Source organism: Phymastichus coffea, unplaced genomic scaffold (genome assembly GCF_024137745.1).
Source record: "Phymastichus coffea isolate CEN01 unplaced genomic scaffold, Cenicafe_Pcof_1.1 PCOF00031, whole genome shotgun sequence".
NCBI classification, from domain to species: Eukaryota; Metazoa; Arthropoda; class Insecta; order Hymenoptera; family Eulophidae; genus Phymastichus; species Phymastichus coffea.
Genome location: NW_026706842.1, coordinates 1,006,319 through 1,032,858, shown reverse-complemented (window position 1 = coordinate 1,032,858; position 26,540 = coordinate 1,006,319). Strand labels below are relative to the sequence as shown.

Below are 26,540 nucleotides of genomic sequence, written 5' to 3'. Positions count from 1 at the left end.
GGCTCCTTGTTTACCTTACGTTTTAGTCATGCTGAGACTTTCATTACGATATGCTTTGAATAAATGACATCCTCGCCTTCTCTCCTTCCTCTTTTTTTTTCAAGCGATAATTGCAGCTGCAAAAGAACGAATGAAACTGCACGGGTGACGTTGGAAAAAGTACAACACAGCGAGCTAGAATAGAATTGGTTTTATTGTGACTAGATTACAAATGTGCCTCTCGACGCCAGACGCACGTCGATTAGGAACGTGTACACTTAGTTAAGCGACTCGAGATGTCACTGTATTACTGGAAGATGACAATTTTCAATTATTTTCATCTCGTTGATCGGATCGTGGATTCGGGATATGTAGTTCGAGAGTTTATTTCGTTATTCGTTTTTTTTTTGTGTTTTTTCATCATATGACATCGGGGTCCATACAAAATATTGGTTGTTCCTTAATCCCTAAGACTTACGTAACTATTTAAAATTCAACCTATGGCATTGCGACCTCGCGTCGACTTTTGATAAAAACAACTGTGATTATAGTATAACTTGTACATCTCACATGACACACTTTGCACTGCTTTATTGCCTCGCCAATTGTCCGTGGCTAACAAACGAAAATATCAGCAATTCCACGATACGTAAATAAGGCTCGAATGCGCGCGCAAGCGATAAGACAAACTAAGAACAACACTGCGGAAGAATTAATAAAGTCGCGCGAGGTTGAACTTTTACGGATACCGATTACTGTATACAACTATAATTCACTGATATTAATAAATGTATTTATAGCGCAGGTCTAATCGGCAATAGTAACCCGTGCTTCCATTCACTGTACACATTTGCTCGCACGACGCCCAATACAATATGGATAGCGTGCGCGAAACAAAATCAATTTGTATATCACTCCGCACTCTTCCTCGAGTTTTTAAGCCTTAAAATCCTTATTGTAAACGACGTCTTTTCTCATTCTTACTAGCTAAGAATTTTTGGTATCTGCCAAACTCCATAAGTTTATCATATAGCTATTCTCCCTTATTATTATCATCATTTTTTTCATTGTTAATTCACTTTGAATTATTTATAATAAATCGCGAACGTAACAAGTTTCTGGTATACATCCATTGCCTCGATTACGAACGAACGTCTACTATACAGATATCTACAGAATAGTGAGTAAATTGGATCTGTCGTGATTCATCAATCAGCATCTGATCCACGCACGATTTCACCTTAGTGTTGTATAAATAAAACTCGTATTTTTTTCAATTCGTCGTTTTTTAACTGTTACTATACGCAGTTATTTCGCGTAGTTTTTCAGTGACTAAGAAAGATTTGGCAACACGTCAAACAATATTATAGCGATTATATGAAAGTACCGTAAAAACAGATTCAACTCGATTCGAGTGTAGCCTCAAACGTGAACTCTTCTCGCACCCCTCCTCTCTTTCTCTCTCTTTCTCTCTCTTTCTCACCGTGACTAATTTATTAATGGCACGATTATTCACAAATTAAAAAGCAAATTTTGTACAACGTATAAAATAATACATAATGATTAATCAGTTTCTGTATAAAGTACGGTAAAGTCATTTACAATCTCACACACTTTTTATATATCACTCCGTACTTGTGAATGTCTAAGTCTATTTATTCACTGAATATGTATAACGACCGAGCGCGCACATAACTTTGCTTCTAACTTCTCTGAGTTTGTCTATCGAAGCGACAAGGAAAGAGTAAAACACTGCGCGACGCGTATGATACAAACCTCATTATACGTGAAGTAACAAAAGTGAAAAGTAATAAAAAGATAGGAGAAAAAAGAAAAGCGTAAAAAGAAAGAAAGAAAGGAAGAAAAATGAAAACAATGCGATTTAACCGCGATGCGAGTTGTCGTCTCTGTTGGGATCGGACCAGTCGTAGATGAGCGGCGGCCAGTAGCCAGCCGAGGCGGCAGCGGCCGAGTGATGGAGGTAACCGGCAAGTCCGACGGTGGCCGGCGCGAGCCTCTCGCTCGGTTGCTGCTGTGGCTCCTCCTTGCAGTCCGTCGTGGTGTTGTCGTCCTCGAACAGATAGTTGCTTGGCGATGCCATCGAGGAGGGCGTCGACGAAAGCGCGGGCGAGCCCACGACGGACGTCGGCCTGTGTCACTCGGTCTTCTGCGGCGTTTGCTCGCCCAGCTGTACTCCAGGCATGCTCTGCTGCTGCTGCTGCTGCTGCTGCTGCTGTTGCTGTTGTTGCGACTGCTGTTGGGGGCTGCTCGAAGCCGCCCCCGCCTCGCCTCAAACTTGAGTTCTACTCTCGGCACTCGGCGAGTGAGGATTGGCGCCGCCAGCCTGGGCCAACGCGTACTGGCAGGCGCTCAATCCGCCGACGGATGAGGCTCTCGAGCTCACGGGACTGATGCTCCCGGGTGCACTGCCGCCGCCGCCGCCGCCGCCGCCGGTGTTGTTGTTGGCCGCCGGGCCATTGTTGTTGTTGGCCGGACTGGAGCCGAAGCTGGAGTAGTTGCTCGAGTGCTGCTTGGCCTTGAGCCTGAGCGTGGCGATGCTCGTGGACATGGCGATGTCCGATGGCGTGGTGGTCCGGTGGTAGACCGGCGGCGCGTAGGGGTGATGCGGCGCCGCGGGACTGGCGTAGTGGCAGGCGGCGCCGGTGGCAGCGACGGGCGAGCCGGCGACACCCATGCTCGGGATCATGGCCGTGGCCGCTTGGCCGACGGACATACCACCTACGTGACCGCCCGACAGCGAGCTCGAGTTGAAGCAGCTCACCGGGCTGACCTGCGGGTGATGCGGATGGTGGCCCGTCGATGCCGCCGACTGCACCACGCTGCTCAGAGGATTCACCGGCCAGCTGAAGCTTTTGCTGTCGAGCGGTGACGGCACCTTGGACGCCCAGTTGTTGTAGGTGCTGTACTGGTAGGGGTCGGCGAACGGCTGGGCGATGAAACCGTTCAGCCCGGCTGGGTTGAAGCCGGCCTTGAAGTTCTCCGCTGCCGCTGCCGCGGCGTTCAGCGCGTTCAGGGAGTTGCGCTCGCGCTTTCGCCATTTCGCCCGTCGATTTTTGAACCACACCTGCAAACATCGTTCGGTTATTGTAGCTCCTTCCACGCAGCTCAAATCGTTGCGACGATGAAATATTAATGAGAGGAAGGAACCGAAAACCAGCTTCTATCGTATGATTCATGTGTAATGTAAATCGAAATAATAAATAGTCGGGGACGTGAGAGGTGCAACGGTGAAATGAATCCACATCAGAAAAAAGGCTCGCGAATTATAGCTTGACGCAGGCAATTTTGCGTTGACGAGAGCGAAAGAGGGAGATAGGAGGTCTCTGATTAAAAAATTCTTCTTGGCTGGGCGTTTGAAAATTGCGCCGCGCGACCTCTTTCTCAGTCCGCAGATTTATATGTATCGTCTTCGCGGCGTATTAGTCATAGTGAAAGCGCTTGTGCGGGCTGCGGCGGTGGCGGCGGCTCTCAGAGACAAATGGCACGGAGGGAAACCCAGAAGCCGAGCTTGCGCTTCGCAGCGCTCCTGAAATATGACGGCGTTAATTCAAGGCGGCAAGCGAGGCTGAAACGCGCTCGATACCCCTCTACGCCGGCGAACACTAGCTGCCGTCTCTTTCTTTTCTTTACATCTCTCGGAAAAACGATTTCTGTGCTATTACTACAGTCGCTTTTATCCTCGCGCGCTCGAGAAAGCCAATTTTTATGTGATAACGACACGGCTGCATCTAGCTTGCGAAGTGATTTGGCAATCATTCAGATTCGAACGAAGCAAGAGAGAATATCGCAGTGCGCCGTCGCTCATCCCGCAAAAGTCGCGGCACGGTATAGCAAAAAGAGGCGCACTCGTTCCGAGGAGCAATTACACGGCCGGCTGCGCTCGCTCGTTCCTCCTTGCGGCGCGACTGTCGAGTCTAAGCGAGGCGACAGCGACAACGACAGCAGCAGCAGCAGCAGCAGCAGCAGTGAGCTCGGGCGAAGCCAATGGGGTATTACTTGGGACCGCCAGTGCCGCGAAGGAAAGAAGGAATCCTTGCAAGATGGATGGCCGAGCGATCGCTAAGCGCCACGACGAGTCATTGAAAGAGGGTGCCTCCTATCCCGCCCGCGCTTCTAATGAAGAGTAATATGACCTAACTTTTGGCGGGGAGCTGCCGCTACGCCGCTCGCTCTGCGTGTGCAGCTATGCTCTACATTCGGCTGTTATCGCCAGCTGACGAATGAGCACGACCGCCCAAGCATGTACGAATCTTACATTTGGTCTTTGATCGAGCAACGGCTGATCGATAAACTCACTCGATGGCGCTTCAGTGAAACAGGACATCCTGTAGTCAGGCGCAACTTAACCTTCAACCTTCAGCTGACCGCGAATGAGTTCTGAGGGAAAAAAACTTAACTAACATCGCAATCGTGTCGGCAAACAAGAGAAAAAACAAACGCATAAAAATGGAAAATTATATACTCAGTGAAACTTTAAGACTCCGCGCATTTCCGTAAAACCAATAGCACGGCAGCAGCAGCGGCAGCGACGTCGGCGAGAGAGATTCGCATTGTCACGAAAAGGAAGGCAGCGCGCCGTGGTAGCAGCGGCAGTCGTAGTGACATACGGACGAGGACCAGGACCGTAAAGTTTAACGACATCTAGCGCGAAATCTCCGCGCACCTCGAGATCGTAAACGTGATGAATGAACTTTCGAATCCTCGCGGACGCGGCCGCGCCCGCCTTGGCAAATTCACGCGCGCGCAGCAATGCAATAGCAGTAAACCAAACGAATGATAATCAAGCCGATTGGCGGAATTCGAAGAGAAAAAGGAAAAAAGCAAGTGAAAAAGAAGAAAAGCACGCGACGAGAAACGGGCGAGCGCGGACGAGCGCTTGACGTGGCGAGCGACGTTGCAATGCGCGGTATATCGGCTAGATAGCGGCTCGAGATTACGACGACCGATTCCGGCTTGCCTTTCAGCGCGCCCGAACTGATGGCTCGTTTCATCTCTGTCACTCTCGCCTGCCCGTTTATCGTGCTATTTCACTCGGCTAAGCGCTCGCGTGCCGAGATATACGCCGTCTTGATTGACTTCATAAAACTGATGGTCATGGCCGGATGTGATTTTAGCGAGCAATGAGACCGCGCCATGTTGTAAGCTTTATATGCACTTGAAGCATCGTCGAGTGCAATCAATCCCTTCCGATCAAATTTTCATCACAGTACTTTTTTCTATATAGAATCGAATTGATTATTTCTAACTTGTGTGCTTCGCAACGTAACGAACATTCCATTAATGCGATAAATATGATGATGTAGTACACGTGTAGGGAAATCTAAGATGTGGGCTTTCAAAACACTAGATTATCTTTCGACGAAGACATTAATCAAAAAGAAGCAAAAACTTGAGAAGACGTATATGCGCCAAGTCATAGGAGAGAAGCGATAGTATGGCGATATGATACTTGTAAAAGCGTGTAACGTAATAATAAGTGGGCTGGTACATATAGAGGAGCGTGCGAGAGGAGGGGGAGGGGGCGTGCGTGCGTGCGTGCTGCGCGCTGTACGGATGAATCGAAGCCAATGTTTTTCCGGGAGCGCGGGCACACACGGACACACCAGCCAAACAATAGCCCGTCAAGCGAGCAATAAAACCTCATCGAATCACGACCCCCCGTTCACCGACGGCGAGCGGCCCGTAGCGTAAGCTTCTCTTTCTCTCTCTTGGCTCAATCTACGGAAGCTTATATAACTGTAATGAGACTGCGGCCGAAGGCCTCATCAATCACTCACCCCCACCCTCTTTCCCTACACACACGCACGCGCGCACGCCCACGTTTTCTTTCGTATCTTCTTCTTTTCCTTTTCTTTTCCTCTGGCGCTTCTTTTCTTTCTTCTTAGATAACAGTTCTACAACTTTCATTTCTTTCTTCAACTTTCATACTTCCGTAGGCATCGTTTTTATTTCGGAATGGCGCGGTTTCTCGTAATGCCCATGTTGTCGGCCGTACATTCATTTATAATCTTCGATATAATCCAACAAATGTCTTTTCAGTTTTATAAAAAAATTTTGCGCAATCTAACGTCCTTTCTACAATGACAAGATAAGACAATTAAATGAAGTCATGGAATGAGAGAATTACGCGAGTTTAGCTTCAAGCCCGAAATGTATGGATCGTAATATGAAAATAAAATATAATTGATCATTTGTTTCAAAAGTATAAATGAAAGAATGAATATTTATAAGAAATTAATACACACAAGCAAAATCTACGAAGAGAAATAGTTAAGCAATCGAAATCAACTAAAAATATCAATTTAGCAGTAGTTTGACATAAGGCGTCAGCCCTATTGTCGTCGTCGAAGTCTCGGGCTTACGCCTAAACCGCCAAGAGTCATCCACGTGATCCCGGGTGTCTTAGCATCCCAGTCAATCAGCCGATTTGTGATGGTAAACTGACCAGTAGTAGCCGTAGTGCCGTCTTTGATGAAACGCTGGACTCAACAAAGACTGATACGTATAATTAAACTTCATCGGTCAATGCCGCGTCGTTCGAAGAACCAAAAGCGACATTTTCATCGATCAACGCATATATGCAGTAAAATTTTATGGATAATATTTCAGAATTAATCTGTTTTTTCCGTCATGTTTGATTTATGAGTTGCGAATTTAATGCCGATATTGTTTGTATGATTTATTAAGATCGATGTCATTTTGTATATAGTCGAGAGTATATATTCGATGAGCTTAAAACTCTTTATGGTCTTATAGGCATTAAATATTACCAAATCTCTCTCTACAGACTGAATAATTTTATTTCTCATTCCCACACATTGCAAGATATCATGAATATTCTATACCCAAGTGAAATAATACATCATCCATCATAAAGAAAGTTCTTTTCTTGTACTGAGAATTCATTACTACCTACAGAAACTTTTGTGCTCTAAACGCTACCTTGCTAAACCGCCGTCGCACGTTGGGCATTAACGTTTTTTTTTTTATCGTGCAAAAAAACGACCGAGAAGAAGAAAAAATTCAGAATGTCTGGTATAATTCACGAACAAAAATATCGCAGGCAGAAGCAAAGGTCAGCGAGTTGTAAAAAAAGGAAAATGTAATCGAAGAAGAGAGTATAAAAGCGTGCGCCGGGCAGAGGCTCTCTCTCTCTCTCTACCCCTGCCTCCCGCTCGCGAAATTATAGGAAAGAGAGAAAGTTAGATAAAGAGGAGCGCTGGCTGGGTGCTTGGGCGGTAGAGAAGGTGGCGAGGCAGAACGCGAGTGGGAGCAGCAGCGGTAGCAGCAGGAGGGATGGAGGAGGATTATATTGATCCCCTCGTGGCCCCGCCCCTCCTTAGCCAGCGACGCCATTATTATGTTATCCACCATCCCTCTGTCTATCCGACGTGTGCGCACCAGAGACCTACGACCCCACGCACATCTCTCTCTCTCGCTCTCTCACTACCCACACTCGCACACTCATTGTCTCTCTCTCTCTCTCTCTCTCTCTCTCTCTCCATTCTTTCTCGTGCACGCCTGCCAGTTGGCCCCGCTGCTGCTTTCTCTTTTTATGACAAATCCTATTCTGCTTTATTCTGATTTTTATTGCACGCCGCCCGTCTTTGCCGAGTTTTAGATTTGCTTTATACGTTGTCACCTCCTTTCATGCTTCGTATTTTGCTCTTTTGGTCAGGCGAACGAACTAAAATAACGCGACACGAAATAAAAAGTGTTTGTTCTTCCGCTTGCAGGGAAAATTTTACACCGTGTCCGTATCTCGCGACGCGAGTGTACGTTGTTTGAGAGAGAGAGAGCGAAACAATGACTGATAACGCGGTGCTTCATCAAGCATGAATCGATATTAAAGGAGATAAACAAAGGTGACATTGATTCGCAGTGCGGAGAGCCGAAAGACAGCTCGGCAGCAGCAACGGCGTAAGGTAATAACGGTAAGCTAGGGGTAAATCTATTGGGCTCGCGCGCTCTCTTTCCGCGACCGGCGGCGGACGCCAGCGCAACTAGGTGCGAGCTTGCGGCACTTCATTAAAAATAAATTCCGCAAAGGAGCCAGCGGATATCCTGGGGGCTTCGCCGAGGATTTGACGCCGCTCTCGAGGCCGCATCCATAACTTGGCCGACCTCCCACCCTCGCCGGCTTCGACTGCAACAAGCTTCGCTTTTTATTCGACCCACTCTCTCTGTCCCTCTCTTCGCGCAACTCCGCCGCTTTATCGATTTGACTTTCGAAATCCACTTTCGGGATTCTCCAATTAATTTCTTACTCGATTTGATAACGATGTATGTAAATTATTTCGATGTCACGGGCATATTGGCAGATCATAATGGGTCCTCGTCTGTTTCGACGGCATTTGTCTGTTTCCGGGTTGATTATCATCGGCAGCGATCACTCGCGCGCAGCACGATACCAATCTAAAGCAGAAAAATAGAACGATCGATGGTTGCGCGCTTAACAATTTAACAATGGCATTGTTCTGAAAGATGAACTAAATGTTATCACTCTCTCTCTCTTTCTCTCAGCGTCGCAATAAAAATTGTCGGCCACGACGGATAAGAGCGCGCGGATGGCGCGCATGATTAATTACTATGCAAACAGCTTGTTTGTGAATAATTGCTGGCAGGCATCAGGCTGTAAACCATAAAACTAGCCGCGCTCTCGCGCGGGGACACGTGTGCCCCGCGCAGCCTCGTCGCGCGCGCGCGTCGAAAGATAAAGCTGCCGCGCGGCAATGACAATTGCAAATGAACGTGAGGCGCTACGTTGTCGCCCATTGTTGTCGTCCTTTCATGTTAACAACTCGTACATACGTAAATAATCCGGCCGAGCTGATAACGCTAGATAATGCTCTCTCTCTCTCTCTCTCTCTCTGCTAATCGTGCTCAAGCGATGACCCGCGAGTACGCGACCGCTCGTCTATATCTAGGCGTTGGGATCTTTACACGCACGTCACCACGTGAATCACGATTCGCTACCGGAATTTTTTTTTTTCGTTTGCCGTAAAACTGCTCACGGATGATTGCCAACATATTTTCTGTCAATTTTTTACTGCGTGTACGCGAATATTAGGCTAAACCAATTTGACCAAAATGCGTAATTAGTTACTTCGGTATAATCTACTGATTCAGATGTCAAATTCAAAATATCGGCCTATATAGCTGTTTGAAGCTTGAGTATCTCGAAATCGCGAAAAACTCAACTTAACTGTTTCTGCCGGGACGACACTGATTGGATTGTAAAATTTCCCGATTTGATCAATGAAATCGATAAATTAATTATATTTCATAAAAATAAGCTTGAATTAATTCAGTAAGTACGTGAGTATCTATTATTTTCAATAACCTCTGCACGCACGTGCATTGGAAAAATTGGCTTGATTGTGCCTAATCTGATAAAGATTAAGCTTAGTATTTGAATTCCAAGCGACGAAAATTGATGACGATAAGATCCAAAATTTGTGGGCGTTACTGATATGTGAAACGTGTAACTATATTTATTTGCCATGCGTAACAAATAATACGTGTAGCACTCGTTTCGAGTAAGTTTTTGATTGTGCTCGCGGATAAGGAATAGGCAAACTGATACAAACTCAACGATTTTTTCGTTAGGTTTACAATTTACCGATGTAGTGACACTCGAGTAGGTGGAACGTGACTTCGGAACACACAAGCTGCAGAGTTTGAAAAGCGACACGAGGGAGGAGAGGGGAGGGGGAATTGGGAAAGCATTCCGTGGGCGAGATAAAGAAGTGTAAGGTCGTTCCGTCGGCCATGATAGTTCGGCTCGCGTGCGCAGCTGTCTGTTGGGCGATCGCCCTCGCGGTCGCGCCAAAGTGCCATTTTTATCGCGCTTCTGCGGTATCACTCACTGCACTTCTTGCCGCACATCTTGGCTGTCCGCGCCTGTTCTCCGTTCTCACGTCGAATAGCCGATGTCGATAACGCGCAATTAGACGCGTCGAACGAAACGAGCATTTCAGCCGATGCTTGCGAACGTCGGCGTCGAAACAAATAAGTCCACGATTTCGCTCGAACAAAAATTGGTGCAAGTTTTAACGGTAATCGGAAACTCTTCGTCTTGCAGACGCGCGCACTCAAAAGAAGGATAGCTCCATAACAAACTCGAGGTGCATAAATAACTGCGAGAAAAATAATGCTGCCGTAAACAAAGTAATAAATGCAAACGAGAGAAGGAGGATTGCGCCGCGCGGGCATAAAAACTTCAAAAAAACTTTGTCTGCTCAGCAAAGGATGAAAAAAAGAAAGAAGAAGTGGAAGAGGAACAAACTCGCGGGAAATATGAAAAGATAGAATGGAAACTTCAAGCGGAAGGAATGAATAAAAAAGAAGGCAACGGAGTACAAAAGAGAGAGGGAGAGAAAGCTCTTGGGCACACGGTGGCAGGAGGAGGAGGAGAAGCTCGGCAGCGTCTCCATAAATCTTGCTATAACGTCGAGATGGATCAGCGAGAACTGAGAACGGTCACGTTTCTCTTTCTCTCTCTCTCACTTGTGCTATTCGGGCGTGGACTCGGGCGAGCGCATTCTCTTTCCGTCTCTCTCTCTTTTTCTTGGCCCTTTTACATCTCTTTTTTTCCTCTCGGCTCTCTCTCTCTCTCTCTCTCTCTCTCTCTCTCTCTCTCTCTCTCTCTCTCTCTCTTTCTCTCACTCACTTTTTTTCGGGCTGCGCTTTTTCCAACGCGCGCTTTATACCGCATAACGATATATAAAATGAAATGTGGAAGTAGCCGCTACGCGATCGTAATACCGAGCACGAGCCGCTCATTCGTCATTTTACGCTCTCTTTGCACTGTGCGCGAGAAGCTTTGCGCCAATTTTTGCACGATTGCTCGTTACTTCTTGTCGAACAGATTTGATGCTCTCGGGAGGAGCTTTTTTTCGTTTGAGCGATCCCTTTGCATTTATAACTTTTGCATTGGCGACGTCACGCGCACCCACGTTCGCAGATACCAGCAAATTTTACAGTTCTACCCTGCGACCATTTTGCTTTTCAGTCACACCTAACTTAACGTATCGCTAGAGGGATTAGTACGGCTATTTACCTTCCAAATATTATTAGATGCCTTATACGTAACTGCTTCGTTGTTTATATCTTTTGTTAAGCTTCAACTAAGATCCTCATGTAAGTGTGCTCGAACAAAGTATAGCATGTAAAGCTCTCGTAGTTTATACGTAAACACGCGATCGATCATCTTCTTCGTATATTTCAGTAAGCTACGACAAATGTATATTTATATTTATAGCTTCTTTTATGCAATGGTTATAAACGTCTATTTTCAGAGAATCCAAATTTGAAGACAGGAAAAATGCCGAGTAATTATTTTTTAAACAATATATTTTTCTAGATAAAAATGAATTCGAAACTGTTTGACTAAGACCATAAACGGTACATATACGAGCACCGCATTACAGGCGTAGAACAAGGGTAATGTTGCAAGTTTCTATAAAGATGCAAGTTGTAATATTCGGATGTGATCGAGGTGAAGAGTGCGAGGTAACTGTTGACTTGCCGAGGAAGGCAGACGGGAGGAAGCAGGATAAGCGACTTTGGCGTGGAGTAAAGCTCTGATATCGAAGTGCGAAGAAAACGTTGGATCGTGGGAAAAGGGAGAAAAAAGGCAGAGGCAAGCGGCGGACGTTTTAATGGATTTTTTTATCGGTCGGCGCCGCTCGCGGGCAGGCGAAAGAGAAAGAGAACTCGCGCACCGCTGGGATTCGGATATTCAATGTTGGCGCACCTGTATGGATATTAAATTAACACCCGTAAGCCGTGAGTATTAACAACTTTGCAAAAGATTATACGAGATTATGAGCTCAAGCGGAACACGTGATTTTTAATGCCAGCTACCGCCGCTGCAGGCTACGGCGCGTTATAAGCTGCACACTGCCCAGTGCGCGAAACAGAGAGGCCGGAGAGCATGAAAAAATAACCCTTTGCTCTCGCCGCGGCACATCCGGCAAATCGGTTCATTTGTAAATAGACGCGCGAGCCGGCCGATTGGTGTTGCTCTGCCCTATAGCGTGCTGCACGCGGTTCGTTCGGTCCTCGGAGTTCACATTTTTCGTCGCTTCCACTCGCGGCGATCCGTCGGACACGCTGAACTCGCGACAATTGTGCGGACGATCGACCGCCATTCAAGCGGAAAACTTGGCTAATGTGCCCGTTATTCGATCGAAATCATTCGCAGCCAGGCTAGCGCAGCCGGCGGAAGGCTCCGCCGGTTACGCGTGGGAGGACCAAGGTTGGGAAAAGCCCGTGGGCTAACGCGTCGCGACACATAATGAATCGCTGCGTCCTTTCGGCGGGAGAGCCGCGCCAGTAGTGGCGCTGCTGCGGCAGACTGTCGATATGAGAATGAATGCGCCGCTTTCCTGAGCCGAAATGCAAATGGACTGTGCAGTAGCGAGCGCCGTCAATAATTGATATATACGCGGCTGCTGACAGCTGCTAACCCGGCCCGAATACGGATGACGCCAGGTAATCCTCGAGGGCTCTCATATACCGGTTAACGCGCCACAGTCAAACTGCACATGGCCCTGCGCCCCTCCCACCACTCCCCTCACGCTCGCTCTCACTCACTTTACCACGTATAAGCGCGCTCTCCGTGTGGAGCCCAGCGGCTCATACCAGAGCTTACGCGTGATCTAACTCGACTGACCGAAAATGAATACACATTGGCTTGCCGGTGCAGCGCTCAAAAACTACCTACAGCCTATGCTTTTAGTCGTTTTTAGTCTGCCTGTGAGACCGCGTCTGAGCTTTTGCCGACGCTCGAGAAAAAAATTTAAGGCGCGTAAAGCTCCGATAAACGCGTTTTCGTCTAACCGGATAGTACAAGGACATGTCTCCGCACTCTTTTCTGATTGTTTAATTTGGTGTTGACGTCGTTTGACGAGCAGCTCCAGCATGTTTTTCATCAAATAGCCCGTGATACTTGACGCCATTTGCCTAATGCATTTTCGTAAGTTGCCCACACACGAAGTTTACTACTAAATGCATCCGCGTGGAGTCATACGATATGTCGATTTTCTAAAAATTTGCATTAAGCGAGGACAAAAGCTCTCGCATCAACAGTCCATTTTTTCGTAGTCCTTTGCCGCGTGATTTAACTGCACGCGCGCGTTTCGTGTCGCGCACTGCACTTATAACGAGAACGACGTACCTACGACGAGAGCAAAAGAGGTGTCGCTGATGCTCTCCAGCATAGTAGTGCCCGTTAGCTGCAGACGCGCGACAGTCGCGCATATAGGCGCAGTCTGTAACCATACTAATCCGCCGATGGATTTATGGTCTTAATCACCGGCCGGATTATCTCGGACAGGCCCACGCGTTGCGCGCGCGCACTCGCTACTTGCACTGCTGCTGCCACTACCAGCCAGCAAAACACGCGCCTGCCTCTTTGCAGATAACTGCCAGAGAATGGTGAAGCGTTGGCCGCTCTTGTCGTGCGTACGGCTATATACGCGAGAGTTTCGTTCTGCAAATTGTTATGGGTCACGAGTGCTTGCAAGCACTATACTGACGCACGTACGCGTTCGTCTCTCGGAGACAAACAATCGCAGATTTTTTCCGTTCACACGTGGTAATTAGCTCGTCCTTCAGTCAGATTTGTAACATTTTTTTCTGATAGGTTTTCATTAACTTCGAAGATTTTCTTTCAAGTATTTGATATCAATTATCAATCGGTACTCTGAACGAGATGAGTCAAATGTAACGGGTAACATGAACAATCAAAGAAAAAATGAATGCTGAATAGAACGGAAGGAAGAGAAAAGCGCACGCGGACAAAAGTTTTTGAAATGCATAGGCAGCAACAATATTTACATAAAGTGAAGCCCGGGGAAAACAGCGAGAGAGAGAGAGAGAGAGAGAGAGAGAGAGAGAGAGGTGGCTGGCTGGCGTGAAAGTCAGAGAGCAGTTATAACTCGGGCAGGCTAGGGAGAGTTTCGGAATATACATTGGGAGGCGAATAGACCGCAAAAAGAGAGACAGAACAATGAAGCTAGATGCTCCTCTCTCTCTCTCTCTCCCTCTCTCTTTCTCTCTCTGTCTCTCTCTCCAACTGTGTGCGTAGGGCCAACAGAATTTGCGGAATTTTGGTACATGGCGTATAACGTCGCGGACGCTCTGCGTGCGGTTCTATAAATCCATAGGGGCTTACCAGCGCAAAGCCCACCTTGCACGACGACCGTGCTTTGCGCCGCATTCGAGCGAGCACGACCGCGCTGCTGCTGCTGCTGCTGCTGCTGGCCTTTTCTTGCTTGCACGCCTCTATAAATGCAAAATCGGACTGCGCCGACTGCCCCCCCCCCCCAACCCGCACTCACATACGCACCTATAATTGTCTCTCTCTTTCTCGATATCGTGCGACCAACCACTACGCCACAAATTTTCGTTTTCCATCGAAATTTAAATTTTCGGCGTTACTTTTGTTCGTTCTACGTAAATTGATGTCTTTCATCGACATGTAAATGAACACTTCAACTGCTTTAGAGTGTCGAAATATCTTTGTGAGACAGAAAGCGTTACTGTCTGGTTTTCAAGCCAGAACATTGGATGTTTATCTTGTAACTGATCTACTGGCGATTGTCCGTGAAGCTACTGTTGAATGCTTTTCTTACAAGATAGTCGCTTATAGCTAAACGTATTAAAACTTTGATAGCCTTAATTATCACTTGAAAGAATCTAAAGAATTTTGTAACGTTCCTTCCTCTTAAAGTGGAAATAAAAAAATGTGATTTGTAATTAAACTTACCCTGACTCGCGCCTCTGATAGATTCGTCCACATAGCGATCTCTTCCCTGGTGGACATGTCGGGATATCGATTCCTCGTGAAGGTCGTCTCGAGTTCTTGCAGCTGTTGCGACGTGAAATGCGTCCTCTGCCTCCTTTGCCGCTTGCCCTTCTTGTTGTCTTTATCGTCACCGTCGCCGCCCGACGGCGAGTTGCCGTCGCTTCGCGTCACCTGCTCGTGCTTCATCTCCGCTATCGTTGGCAAGTCTAAAAAAAATATCGTTTTCTTTCTCTTCAGAATAAATATTATTTCTACATGGAGATTATAAAGCCGTTAAAATGTTTTTTTCGACGATCTATTTTTTTGTGCCTGTACATCAATCATTTTAAAAAAAATCAATCTATCAGCGATACTTTCAGGTCATGCTACTTGGATGCCATATTTAATCAATATCTCTCTGCAGCATCCCTTTTAACAATGTCACACTGCTATATGGCATAGTAGGATCATTGGGTGTTATGAGTATTCGCAGCGGGTGGTGCTGGCGCTGTATAGCCGACCGTATATGTGCGCGACAATGACAGGTGAGGGTAGATTGTCCCTGTGACTTGTACTTAGTGCTTAGGTAACGATCGATTAACGCATAGGCGTGGACTAATGCACGCATACAACCTTAGGTATCGCGAGATAAATGATGAGTGGTTGTGATTTACGCGCGAGGTAACAATTCAAATTGAAGAGATTTGAAAATACGTTGTGCGTCTTTTATCGATTGACTCTTAATGACAAATTTGTTCGATTTTGATTCTTAATGGAGAGAATTTCCATGGCAGTTAATTCAAAGATCGTGGACGCGATAAAGTTAACACTTTTTTTCGATGAGGCTCTTAACGGTAATCTTGCCGTAACAGTAAATTAACTAAAATGTCAGCAATCGCATGGCATTAGCTCAAGAGAAAGAGAGAGAGAAAGAGAGAGAGAGAGACAGAGAGAAAACGATTTAGGGACTTTAGGCGTAAGTTCAAGTGGTCTGAGAAAGCAACTGAAAGATCTCGGCCTTATCCCGGGGGATTACAAGGAACGAACGCCAGATCTGTCGGGGTTATTGTTAACCGGATACGCAGATTATCAATAGAAGTTTCCATTCATGACAGCTTTCAATGGTTCTATACGGCACTCATCGACGCTGCGCGTTCTGCATTTCATAATGCTTACTCTTCCTAGGATCACAGCTTCTGGCGACGTGTTTGACCGGTTGCGTCGTGACGAAACCTCTGGATGGTGTGATTGGTGCAGTGGTTCCGGGTGTACTCGGATTGCTGCCGCTGGATGTGTGAGCTCCGTGACCTGAAGAGTCTAACCTCGCCAGACTGCTGCTATTCGTTTCGTCCCTGAAGTCACTCTGCGCCCACTCTGCAAATGTCAAGTGTTTTTTGTCAGCATGTGTGTGGTATATCAAACGCAATGTTTTCGGGACATTGGGGCGATTTGTAAGTTCGTGGTAGGTCTTACTTTCTCAGTATGGAACGCCGCATAAAAATAATTATTTTACTAAAGTTTGCGGAGATCAATTTATTTTATAACTTATGGTTGATTTGGAACAGAAATAAAAATTTTTATTTCATACGAATGATTACGATGTTTATTTAATTAAAAATAGTAAGAATAAAACGGCGTCAACAATTATTTACAATCGAAAATGATTAGTTGGGAATGATTAAAAAAAGGTCAAATAGAAATATCGTTTCGAAGTGTGAGCCAAACTGACAAAAAAGCAGAAAAAGGCAAGCTGCAAACGCGCAGCTATACGTTGCTGTTACGGTTACGAGTAAAAAGTCTTGTGAGAGCTGTCGTCCTCGGGTGCTGAAATTGGTCGTCGCGTGGCTGAGACGCTAATCGTCGTAAGTCGCTCCCGTTTAGTTATATTTGGTCGAGTGCGAGAAGGAGGAGGAGGGAAGCTATAACCGCGACGATTAGTCGGCGCATAACTCCGGGCTGATTTAGAGCCGTGGCTACCGCGAAGCGTGTTCTCTTACCCCTCGTTGTCTTCTTCTTTTCTCCCCTCCTCCCCCCTCACGCGCGCCGCGTTCACTCTCTCTCGGTCTTCTACAGCTGTCCTTTTGAAAAATGCGCCTCACAAATTTTCGTATGCGCGTCACACAGTCTCGAGACTACCGAGACGAGAACGATTCCTGTCCTCGTTTTTTCGTCGTCTTTTCTCTCTCTCTCTCTCTCCCGGCATTTTAAATACTTTCACCTCTGTTTTTTTCAATGGTGTAACTTTAGATACTAAACGGTGACAACTACAGAACAGCTTATTGAGAACGACTTGTCACTTCATTAACACTTTGTTCGCCAGAAAAAATAGCCGAAGTGCTTTCTCAAAATCTTACTTGACAATTTTGCATACTAATTCCCAGACGAGTATTCGTCACGCTTTCGAAATAATTTATGTTAAGATGCACCTACTATTTATTGATGAAATCAGGAGAGTGCGCAAGATAATTTCGCAGCTAAAGCTGTTTGACAAGCAATAAAATAAATCGGAGCGCGCAGTTATCATATCTCACGTGAGAGAATCTCGCGAGCCTGTTGCCCGCTTATATCTGGCTAATCTTCGAGAAATAAACAGAGATCGTTTACTTGAGAGTCGTATCTCTTGGTTTCAGAGTTTTGGAAACACGTGTAAATAAGTGACCGCGCGCTCTCAAGCTGTTTGCACAGGCCTCATCGCTCTCAAAGAGAACGACGTCTATACACCTCCCATGAGAATATCATTCTCAGCATCCACTAGCCGCCTGCGTAAACAATACTTAAGGGAGCTTAGATGGGCGCCGCCACCACTCGTCGCGATAAATACGCGTTTCTTACTTAATTTATGTACTTGTGTATTTCCGTGCGACGCCGAATAACAAGACAAAATCTTCGCTTAAGGTTCTATAATATATTTACTCTAGAAAGGTATTTACCGTGGGAACTTGAGATTCTTACTTTGGTTTTTAACTTGCGAGCGCGTAAGTGAACTTCTAAACATTTTTAATTTAGAACTGAAAACAAAATTTTAAAAGTAAGTTTGTCGATACGAGATTTATGTGATTACATTCTACGAGGAAGTAGTAGTTCCCTTTCAACTGAAATTTCGGTCATTGATAAATCCTCAATGATCTCTTCTTGAAAAAAAATGCTGGGGCCGCGTGAGGTCAACGAGTTCCATGTGCTCATCCCAAGAATCGAACCCCTGCTACTGTGACCACAAATTGACGTGAAAAAGAAACAGATTGCCCAAACTTTCTCTCTTTAAAGAACACGTGGCTTGAAATCGATACAGCATCGTCGAAACTGAAAAATTATAAGAAATAAGGCAAGGGAAAATAATCCGCCTTCGGGAAAGCTATAAAACATTCAGAAAGATATGTAGGTTGGCCCTCTCAAGAATGACGATGCACAGAAACTGGAATATCTGATGCTTAATGATACTTGAATCATTACTTTTAAGAAAATAATGTAATTAGATAAATTGCGATTTGCAATTATCACTTTAGCTTTTCGTGAAAATACTCAAATTTATTTTTCAATTTTATTTAATCTTCGTTACTTCGATTTTGAAAACAAGGATCAAACTTGTCGACAGAGCTAATTTTTCGTAAAATGTACCCCCAGTATTGAAATATTAGCAGCAACTTCAAAATCCTTTCGTAAAATACATTGGAAAAACAGTGCAACCTATAGATTTAGCATGACAACTGCGCATACGCAACGAAATCAAAATAGCAATACAGAGAGCAATAAAAATAAGCGGAGTAGCAAGAAAGAGAATGTGGATGCGTGAATAAACGATGTCATCTTGACAATTCATTACTTTTTGCCCGCACACGCAGTAGCACACTGTGCGGCTGTACGGAGAGAGAAAGTCAAGAAGAGATCGAGAGGCTCAGCTGCTCGACGCGTTTTTATCTACGAGATGTACATATTTTAACCGAAGAGCTTAAGCTTCCACGGATTTAACGGCCGCGCCACCGCGTATACAATTGCCTATACTGCGTTTTCTCGCGTCTTGCGCGCTCCCTTCCGTTTTCCCCAACACTCCGACCCCCCCCCCTCCTCTTTTTAAAATTTTTTGTCTTCTTTTTCGCCGCTTTTTTTTGTGTCTCCGTCTTTTTTCGGTCGTTCATTGCCACCCAAAGCGACATCGCCGTACGCGAAATTTAAAATATTTCGTTTGTCAAGAGTTTAATTTAGAAAACATATATGAATGTTCCGTTTCACTTGCAGTTTTGATAAACTAATCTCAGGTACAAACATTTTCTCGATTTTTCTGTTCGATTCCTGTTTCAATGAGAAAGTTACCGAAATATCATGGAAAATTATTTCCAACAAAAGAAAAGCGTGCACTTGTCTTACACGGGGCGCATTTTAACAGATTGCGTGAAAGCCTTCAGCGAGCGTGAATAAAGCGTCACGTGTCGGCGGGTGGTTTGTATATATGTAAGCGCGAGAGATAGAGAGAGAGAGAGAGAGAAGGAAGGTCGATGGGTGTTTAGTGGCGCGTGTCGTGGCGTGACGTATAATGCAAAACGAAGGGTCCTCGTGCCGTTGAATTTCCCTATATACGTTGTGCGTTTGCATCATCGCAAATGTCCCACGTGTTTTTCCGATCGACTGTGACACACTTCGAATCAAGTCTACTGTGTAATGCGACCTAATTCGACGGGAATTGGCCTTTTATTCGACACAAAACTCTTCGTACATATCGTTAATCATCAGCCACCGTTTTCTGTTTCTCTCTCTTTCTCTTGGCTCAAATTTATGCGTAAGAACATTTGTTGTTGTGCGTTCAACTGCACGAAGTGTATACCGTAATGGTATATTAACTTGATGAGTCGTAAGATGTAGTCGATATTCTGAAATAATGTAGATGGCCCATTACCCCAAAGCATTCGTTCTACATTTATACTGTATTACTTCTTGCGACTAGATTGTTTCGTCAGCCAATCTCTTATGATTCGTAAAAAAAAATTGGCGAATAAAAAAATGTTCTCTATTTATACTGAGTTACACTTGAAAGTATAATTTTCTCGGTCTCGTCTGACAAATCGTCAAAGAAAAACAGCGAGCGTGGGCACTCGAAAGACTCGAGCGCGCCAAATTTAGAAAGAACACACACGCATAGGTCTCGTGACAAGACCACACCGATAAAATATCAAGTTTTTTTTTCTGTCGTTCGCTTGCGTGCAGCATCTCGTATACGGTAATTACCCAAGCGAACAGCTTCATCGAGCGAGGCGCTTGAAAAAGACGTCGGGCGGGGAGAAGACAACGAGAGTAAAAAAAGAAGGGAGAGACTAGGAAAAGCACCTGCGCAAGCGTCAAGAAAAACTTGGGGCGCGCGCGTGCTTTACAGGAACGTGAACGAGAGAGGGAGAGAGAGAGAGAGAGAGAGAAGGGGAGTTGGCCTGAACGCCCTAATCTTCTAATCCTTCGCTTCCTTAGGAAGTCGTTTATTAGTTGGCTGCGCGCGATGCCGCGTCCGCGGCCACGTACACCAACTGGGAAAGCGAGTGTCCGATGAAGATGTTCGTTGGAATAAGTTCTTTGTATCTTTCATAATACCAATGGCTATTTTTCGTTCTTCTAGATACTTTATTTATATTATTTTAGCGCCGCGAGCCGGAAATATCGCCAAAGGCACTCAGTTTTAGCTACAAACGACACAAATGTTATGACGAGAGTGAATTTGAATCATAGCTTCGATCAGAATTACAACTATGTTACTATACAGTTTGGCTATGAAACGCGCACCTGGCAAATCCAGTAACGGTCGCGCTCCGGCGATAGTACCGCGAGCGGGATAGTCACGTCGAGCTTGTCCGGCAATTTGTTTAGTTTGAACTTGACGATCATGCGGGGAAATGACACGTGCGAGAGCTGCAGGAGTAACCGGATAGCTGTACTCCTCCCTTGTACAGGGATTTTTCTTTCGGGCAGGCCACTTCTTGTTCTGCCTTGCGTACAGCAGCACGGATGTCGCAGACTGCCTGGCGCTGAGCTCCGCAACGCATCTCTGTCTCGTGCGTGATGCGACAGCCGACCATAGCGGGCAAGTCGTGGGACTTATCGCGTTACGAGTTCCTGCGGCGCGCCGACCTCACTTTCTCACACATCGGCACGCCCCGCTATCCCTTATACCTATTACCAACTTTTAACGGGAAATCTTTTCAACTTTTCACTCGCGCTCTCCGCGACGGGGCGCGTTCTAATTATTTTAGAGTTATAGCCTGAAGCTTCGCAGAGTGTTTGTACATGTTTAGGCACCCGTGAGATCATTCTGCTTTATACTTTTTTCGGCAATGTATTTTGCAGCTTTGATATCATTAAGTATCAGTGAAAATATCACGATTCCACATTGTTAATGGCTCTTTCGTTAACTATGTAGCTCAAATATTCAAAGAATTTAATGGAGCCAATATCGCACGACTTTCAAATCGTTATAAACAAATTAACATTTGTTATTCCTTTCGACTGGAATTATTGCATAATATTATAATTTTAATACCACTAGATGATTATAAAATGTAAATTGCTCTTGACGCGATTCAAAATAAGTCAAGCTTTTCGATAAAACGCAAACAAACCACAAAACGATGGCAAACGTAAAGTATGTATTCCTGTCCCTCGCCCCTCTGCGGCATGTTTCTTCAGTGGTGGCGCGTTCAAGATAATGGGAAGAAAATCAGTTCATTTCTATGTTGATCCTGCGGCGACGGGCGGCAGCAGATGAGCCAACCACATCATCGGGGTCCCCCAGCCTTTTCTTCGGGGCGTTGTGTCGGAGCCGACGCAGATTGACCGCGTTATCGCAAAAACTCAATCGAAAAGTATCGTGCGTGATGGAAGTTTTTTCATATAAACCGTTAAGCTCGCGTTCTCGATGTTTTGCCTAGACGCGCGCGCGGCTTTAATATTTCGATGTCATGCATCGCTTTAATTTATTTTCGCGCTTATACACCTGGATCGGCGAATGGACGAACTGTACATTATTGATGCACATTGATTTTATTTCAATGGCGCTCGGTAGTAATGGTAGTCTTCAGGAAATTGTTATGGCTGAAAAGAGCTATCGACGATATAAAATGGCACATTTAACAAATGTGCTTGTACTGCAGTTGTGACACTTGTGCAGTTGTGGCAAAGGTGATTAACCATTTCCCTGAAAATTTTCCTGGAAAATTAATTGGAGCGATAACGCGAGCGAGATCGGTCACATTGCGCGCAAATGTCATCTGACTCATGCATCACGAAAATTAATTCCAATATCTCTGGCGCGCTCGCTCGAATTTATTACCTTCATCGCTCGCAGGGAATATGAAAGTTCGCTCGCGGCGGCTGCCGAATCCATCGTTCGGATAGCTCTCTTTACACGTACACGGCGGCCGAACGTAACGCATCCCACAGATTCGAGCTGATAGAAGTTTTTTCGCTGGTCGCACATGCTTTGTCCCCTCTTGCGGGCGGAAGGATGCTCGCGTATAGATCCCCGGGGAGGCGCGGCTAGTCAAGTAATTTGTCAACACTATTAGGGGTTGACTCGTCGGCTGCGCATCTGCCACATCCGATGACGATACAAATGGCAAAGGGGTTGTCGCGCTCGCGTGGAAAGGAGTGCATCTCTCTCTGGCCGTATGTTGGCCAAATATTGGCTGACCGTTTGGCGCTTTTCCATTTTTCCTACGATTGATGGCTGTGCGCCGAGAGAGCAGCGGCGAAAAAGAGATTTATTGTCATGCCACACCAGTCAGTCGTCTATTGTTGACGCGTTCTCTGTTTGCGCCCGACTCTTCTTCTCTATATATAAGCCGCGTGCGTGCTGCCACCGCCGAAGGATCGAGCCAATTTCAAATCTATCGAGACTCGATGTGACTTTGATGCTTCAACAATTATCCTTACACGTGATTGATGCTTCGGCACCCAGGAAAAATACATTATTTTTCTAAGACGATTTAATCGTCACTCCGGCGGACAATTAGACGGCATACGTCACACTCTTCGTATACTCACTTTCGAGAGCTATACTCGACCCATGCAATTTAACATTTCCGAAAGAATATTATCAGTCGATGAAAGTTTCATTTTTTCTTCAATTCAAGCACGTATTGCACGACGAAATATTTTTACTGCTCGAGCGATCGATCTAATCTTTTGTATAGGCCTGCGCCTGCGATAAAAATCTTGGTAATTCGTCATTTCGGATATAGACCTATAATTGATGAGACTATATCGACCACACAATGAAAGCTGTTTGTAACAACAATGATCGAGCAGTCGTACGGTCAAAAATAAACGCTGACGTAGAGTTTGATAACAAAGGAATATCATTGGTTTTACTGTTTACTTTTTCTTTTTCTTTTTCTTTTTCTTTGGCAACGTGAACGGATGCTTGTATTGTTTTTATTGCAGGTATAGCGGAAGTTTTCAGAGGCGAAACAAAAAAGCACACGCGAGAAAAGTTAATTAAGTTTAGGCGAACAATCAAAAGTTAAATTGCAGGCAGCGCGCATTGCAGAAACTCGGCAGTTTGGCGAAAAGTTTACAAATCTAGGAGAAATAAGAAGTTGTTCGTGGCCAAAGAGACATAAAGGAGAAGAGAGAGAGAGAGAGAGAGAGAGAGAGAGAGAGAGAGAGCGTATATAGCTGCGAGGTATATACGACAGAATGCCCGCAGCGAAGAGAAGAGAGCAAGTCTGAAACTGAAATGGGAATAGGTGGGATGCCATTGGAATAAGATCGGGTTTAGCCGCGGTGTCGGCTTCGAGCCCCGGATAAGTCCGCCTTATCCCGATAAGCCGGTGAGTTAATGAATCACAAAACAGGTGGCGGCGGCGGTGGCGGCGCCGATCTCGCGAGGAGCTTGTTTGCGATCTCGCGTCCGAGAATGCCCACTGCTCTGACATCGCTCGCCAAAATTATCTTTCTAATTACCACCTCCTCTCGTTGCGGCTCTCTCCGCGTCTCCGAGGGCACTATCGCGCGCCCACGCGCCGACGCGCCCCATCCCCTCAACGCCCGATATTATTTTCATTAGATCGAGGGTGGCTAATGTCGCGGAAAATATCCTCCACGCAGTCTGCATAAGCAATTGAAAAAGTTTGCCTTGCGTGCTTTAGCGCTCGTTTACTTTTGACAACATCGTTTCGTGCGCAGTAAGAGTAAATTGTAGTGGTCGATGCCGCTTACATGTGAGATCAAACGGAATTTCTAACTGTTCATATGCAGCGATCGATATGCCAGTGAAGCATTAACTTAAGACGTTTGGATTGTACGAACGCGGCGTGATGTTCAATTATTTCTGACGTTTCTTTTCGATGAAAGGATCATTCAACAATTGCGATTATCACTAGTGACGGATTGATGAGTAAATAACGCCCGATTCGATCAATATATCTCGTGAATTATTAGAAATCGACGTACGAAACTGGCCTATCTCCATATCTCAGCGACAAAAAATTTATTAGGTAACTAACGATAAGCGATGCGTTGAAAAAAAAATTTTCGAGCAATATCTAAGATGTCTAATTAATTTTTCTTTCCCGTTCCAGAACAATCACGCTGGCATCCGATAGCAGATCTAATTTTGGTTATCGCGCGGGTGGTATGTTTCTTTCTGTGATGTTTCAGAGAGCGTCGGGCAACGCTACACGGGCTTATCGCTTTGTTAGTACTAAAACTTTATCTATATTTGTCCGACATCCAACAAAAGTGGTACACTCGTCGCGTCGCACGCGCATGTTGCAACAAATTTTTTTACGAGTGATTTAGGGTTTCGTTGTACTCTTAATAGTACGCGTATTCCGTCATTTGCTTTGCTTAACCTTAATAAGCCGCGAAAATGTTTTGACGAATGAGTCTATCTATTAACTGAATCATCTATTGCTGTCTTTAGCATTTCGCAATGAAAAGTACTCTTTGTAACTTTAGTAACTTTGTAACAGTTTATTATCGAGTTTACCTTTATTTTGGCAACGCTGTCGTTATATTTATTGTCTTTACAAGAATTTCTTTCATTCTCCAAGGTCTTTTGTAATTTATTATGAACTCTTCTGATATGCACGTTTAAAGAGACGAGAATAAATATCTGCTCGTTTATCGTAAGAATATTAGATTTCATTAATTATAACGTTGACTCTTTTATTTTAAGACTTTCCTCTCCGTCATAAACAATCAGAATGATCGTGCATAAATATAATTTTTAAGAAAGTTGAAAAATTCTCGAACTTCGCAGAAAAGAGTTTACGTAAATAGAATCGATTCGTAAAAGATTTGCAGAGTAAGGCGAGAAGCAATCGGCTGTCCCGCGTTCCGTCGGCACGTGTGTCTGCGCCGCTCTCTCGCGTTCGCTCGTTCGCTTATCGAATTAATTTCCAATCGCTGTTTTATTCCATGCACAAAATTGCCGGCTATTGATCGCGAGATGAGATTACTTCGGAAAGAAGTTGACGGCGTTTTTCCGTAAACAAATGCAACCGAGACGAACGGAATTGCGATCGCGACGCACAGCTTGCAAGCTTGATCGCGCCCTACTAAAACAGCTCGATTTGGCCGGGCGACAGCATCCAGCAGTAATACTAGAATCGACTCACCACGTTTAAGCCTCTCGAGGGGCTCGTGCAGTATCTGATGAGTGCCGTTGTGCAGCATCGCGGCAGCGGCGGCCGAGCTGCTCACATGATGATGGTCGTGGTGGCTGTTGGCGTGCAAGTGATCCAGATGATGGCCAGCGTGTTGCATGGCACTCTGCAGATGGTCGGTAGTGTGCTGCTGGAGACTGTTGATGTGCTGCTGTTGGCCGTTGGCGGCACTGCTGACGAGGTCCTGGAGGCAGAGCTCGCCGCCGGCCAACTCGAGGCCGGCGGACGACGAGACGCCGATGGCCGAGTTGGCGCCAATGCCGACGATAGCGCTACCTCCAATGGACCCGTGGCCGCCGCCGAGGCCGGCGCGATCCATGCTGTAGTAGGCCAACGTCTTGTCGGCTACGTGCGTCCGGCCGCGTGTGCGTCCTGTCCTTGCTGGCGGCGGCTGCTACTCGCTCACTGCCGCGCCGCACCTGTCGGCGCACGCGACGTCGCTCTTCGGTGATCGATCCCTCGCGAACCAACGAACCAACGAGCCTCAAGTCATATCACCAGGCACTTGTTTGCAGCGTCGCCGCTATAGCACGCGCACAACAATGGAGGATGCCACGAGGACTGCTCGATCCTCGGGCTCGAGCGTGCTCGGCAGACGGAACGACGGTAGACACTGGCGCTCGCGGCACTTCTGGCTCGAGCTTTTGGCGGGCGCGCGTACACGCGATAACGCCTTCCTGTCACACTGGCTTACGTAAGGCAGGTGCACGGCCGAGCACAGGTAACGTCGCGGAAAAAAACGGAGATACCGTGGTCGTCGATGCCGCTGCTGCTGGGCAGCGCCGCGTGGCACGCACTCACTCTCTCTCGCTCGCTCGTCGAGGCTTAAGCTCCTCGCTTAAGTCGCGGCTAAGCCGAGGCGGGGATCCGGAAAGCTGTGCTCTGCGAGTGCCTCTCTGCCTTATACTTGCGCTGCGCCCGCCGGCGGATGCTGTGCTGCCAAACAGCCAGCTCGACTTGGCTCTGGCGCTCGCTCTATCTCTCGACGCTGCTGCTCTCTCCCTCTCTCTCTCTCTCGCTCACGCTCCCTTGCACCGAGCCACTGCGCTGCGAAGGGGAGGCCATCCCCACTGCGACGGCAAAGCCCCACCCACACCGCCGCA

The 26,540-nt window shown here is 46.2% G+C and overlaps 1 protein-coding gene across 1 annotated transcript; it reads right to left on the bottom strand.

Moving 5' to 3' along the window:
* Nucleotides 1–189: 189 nt before the first annotated feature.
* Nucleotides 190–26,395, bottom strand: LOC131663103 (pituitary homeobox 2). The gene is made up of 4 exons (XM_058933203.1): nt 25,393–26,395; nt 15,971–16,168; nt 14,777–15,021; nt 190–3,064 (listed from the first exon to the last, which is right to left on the bottom strand). The coding sequence occupies exons 1-4, from the start codon at nt 25,754–25,756 to the stop codon at nt 2,270–2,272; spliced, it is 1,602 nt and encodes a 533-aa protein (XP_058789186.1). The 5' UTR covers nt 25,757–26,395; the 3' UTR covers nt 190–2,269.
* Between the last annotated feature and the right edge of the window lie 145 nt (nt 26,396–26,540).

What these genes read in the sequence shown, in the direction of transcription:
- LOC131663103 (XM_058933203.1), bottom strand. Translation starts at nt 25,756, where the DNA reads ATGGATCGCGCCGGCCTCGGCGGCGGCCACGGGTCCATTGGAGGTAGC. An exon ending in AAGCTGTGATCCTAGGAAGA is followed by an intron (nt 15,022 to 15,970) that starts GTAAGCATTATG and finishes TATTTTTTTTAG; the next exon opens with ACTTGCCAACGATAGCGGAG. An exon ending in TATCAGAGGCGCGAGTCAGG is followed by an intron (nt 3,065 to 14,776) that starts GTAAGTTTAATT and finishes CGATGTTTGCAG; the next exon opens with GTGTGGTTCAAAAATCGACG.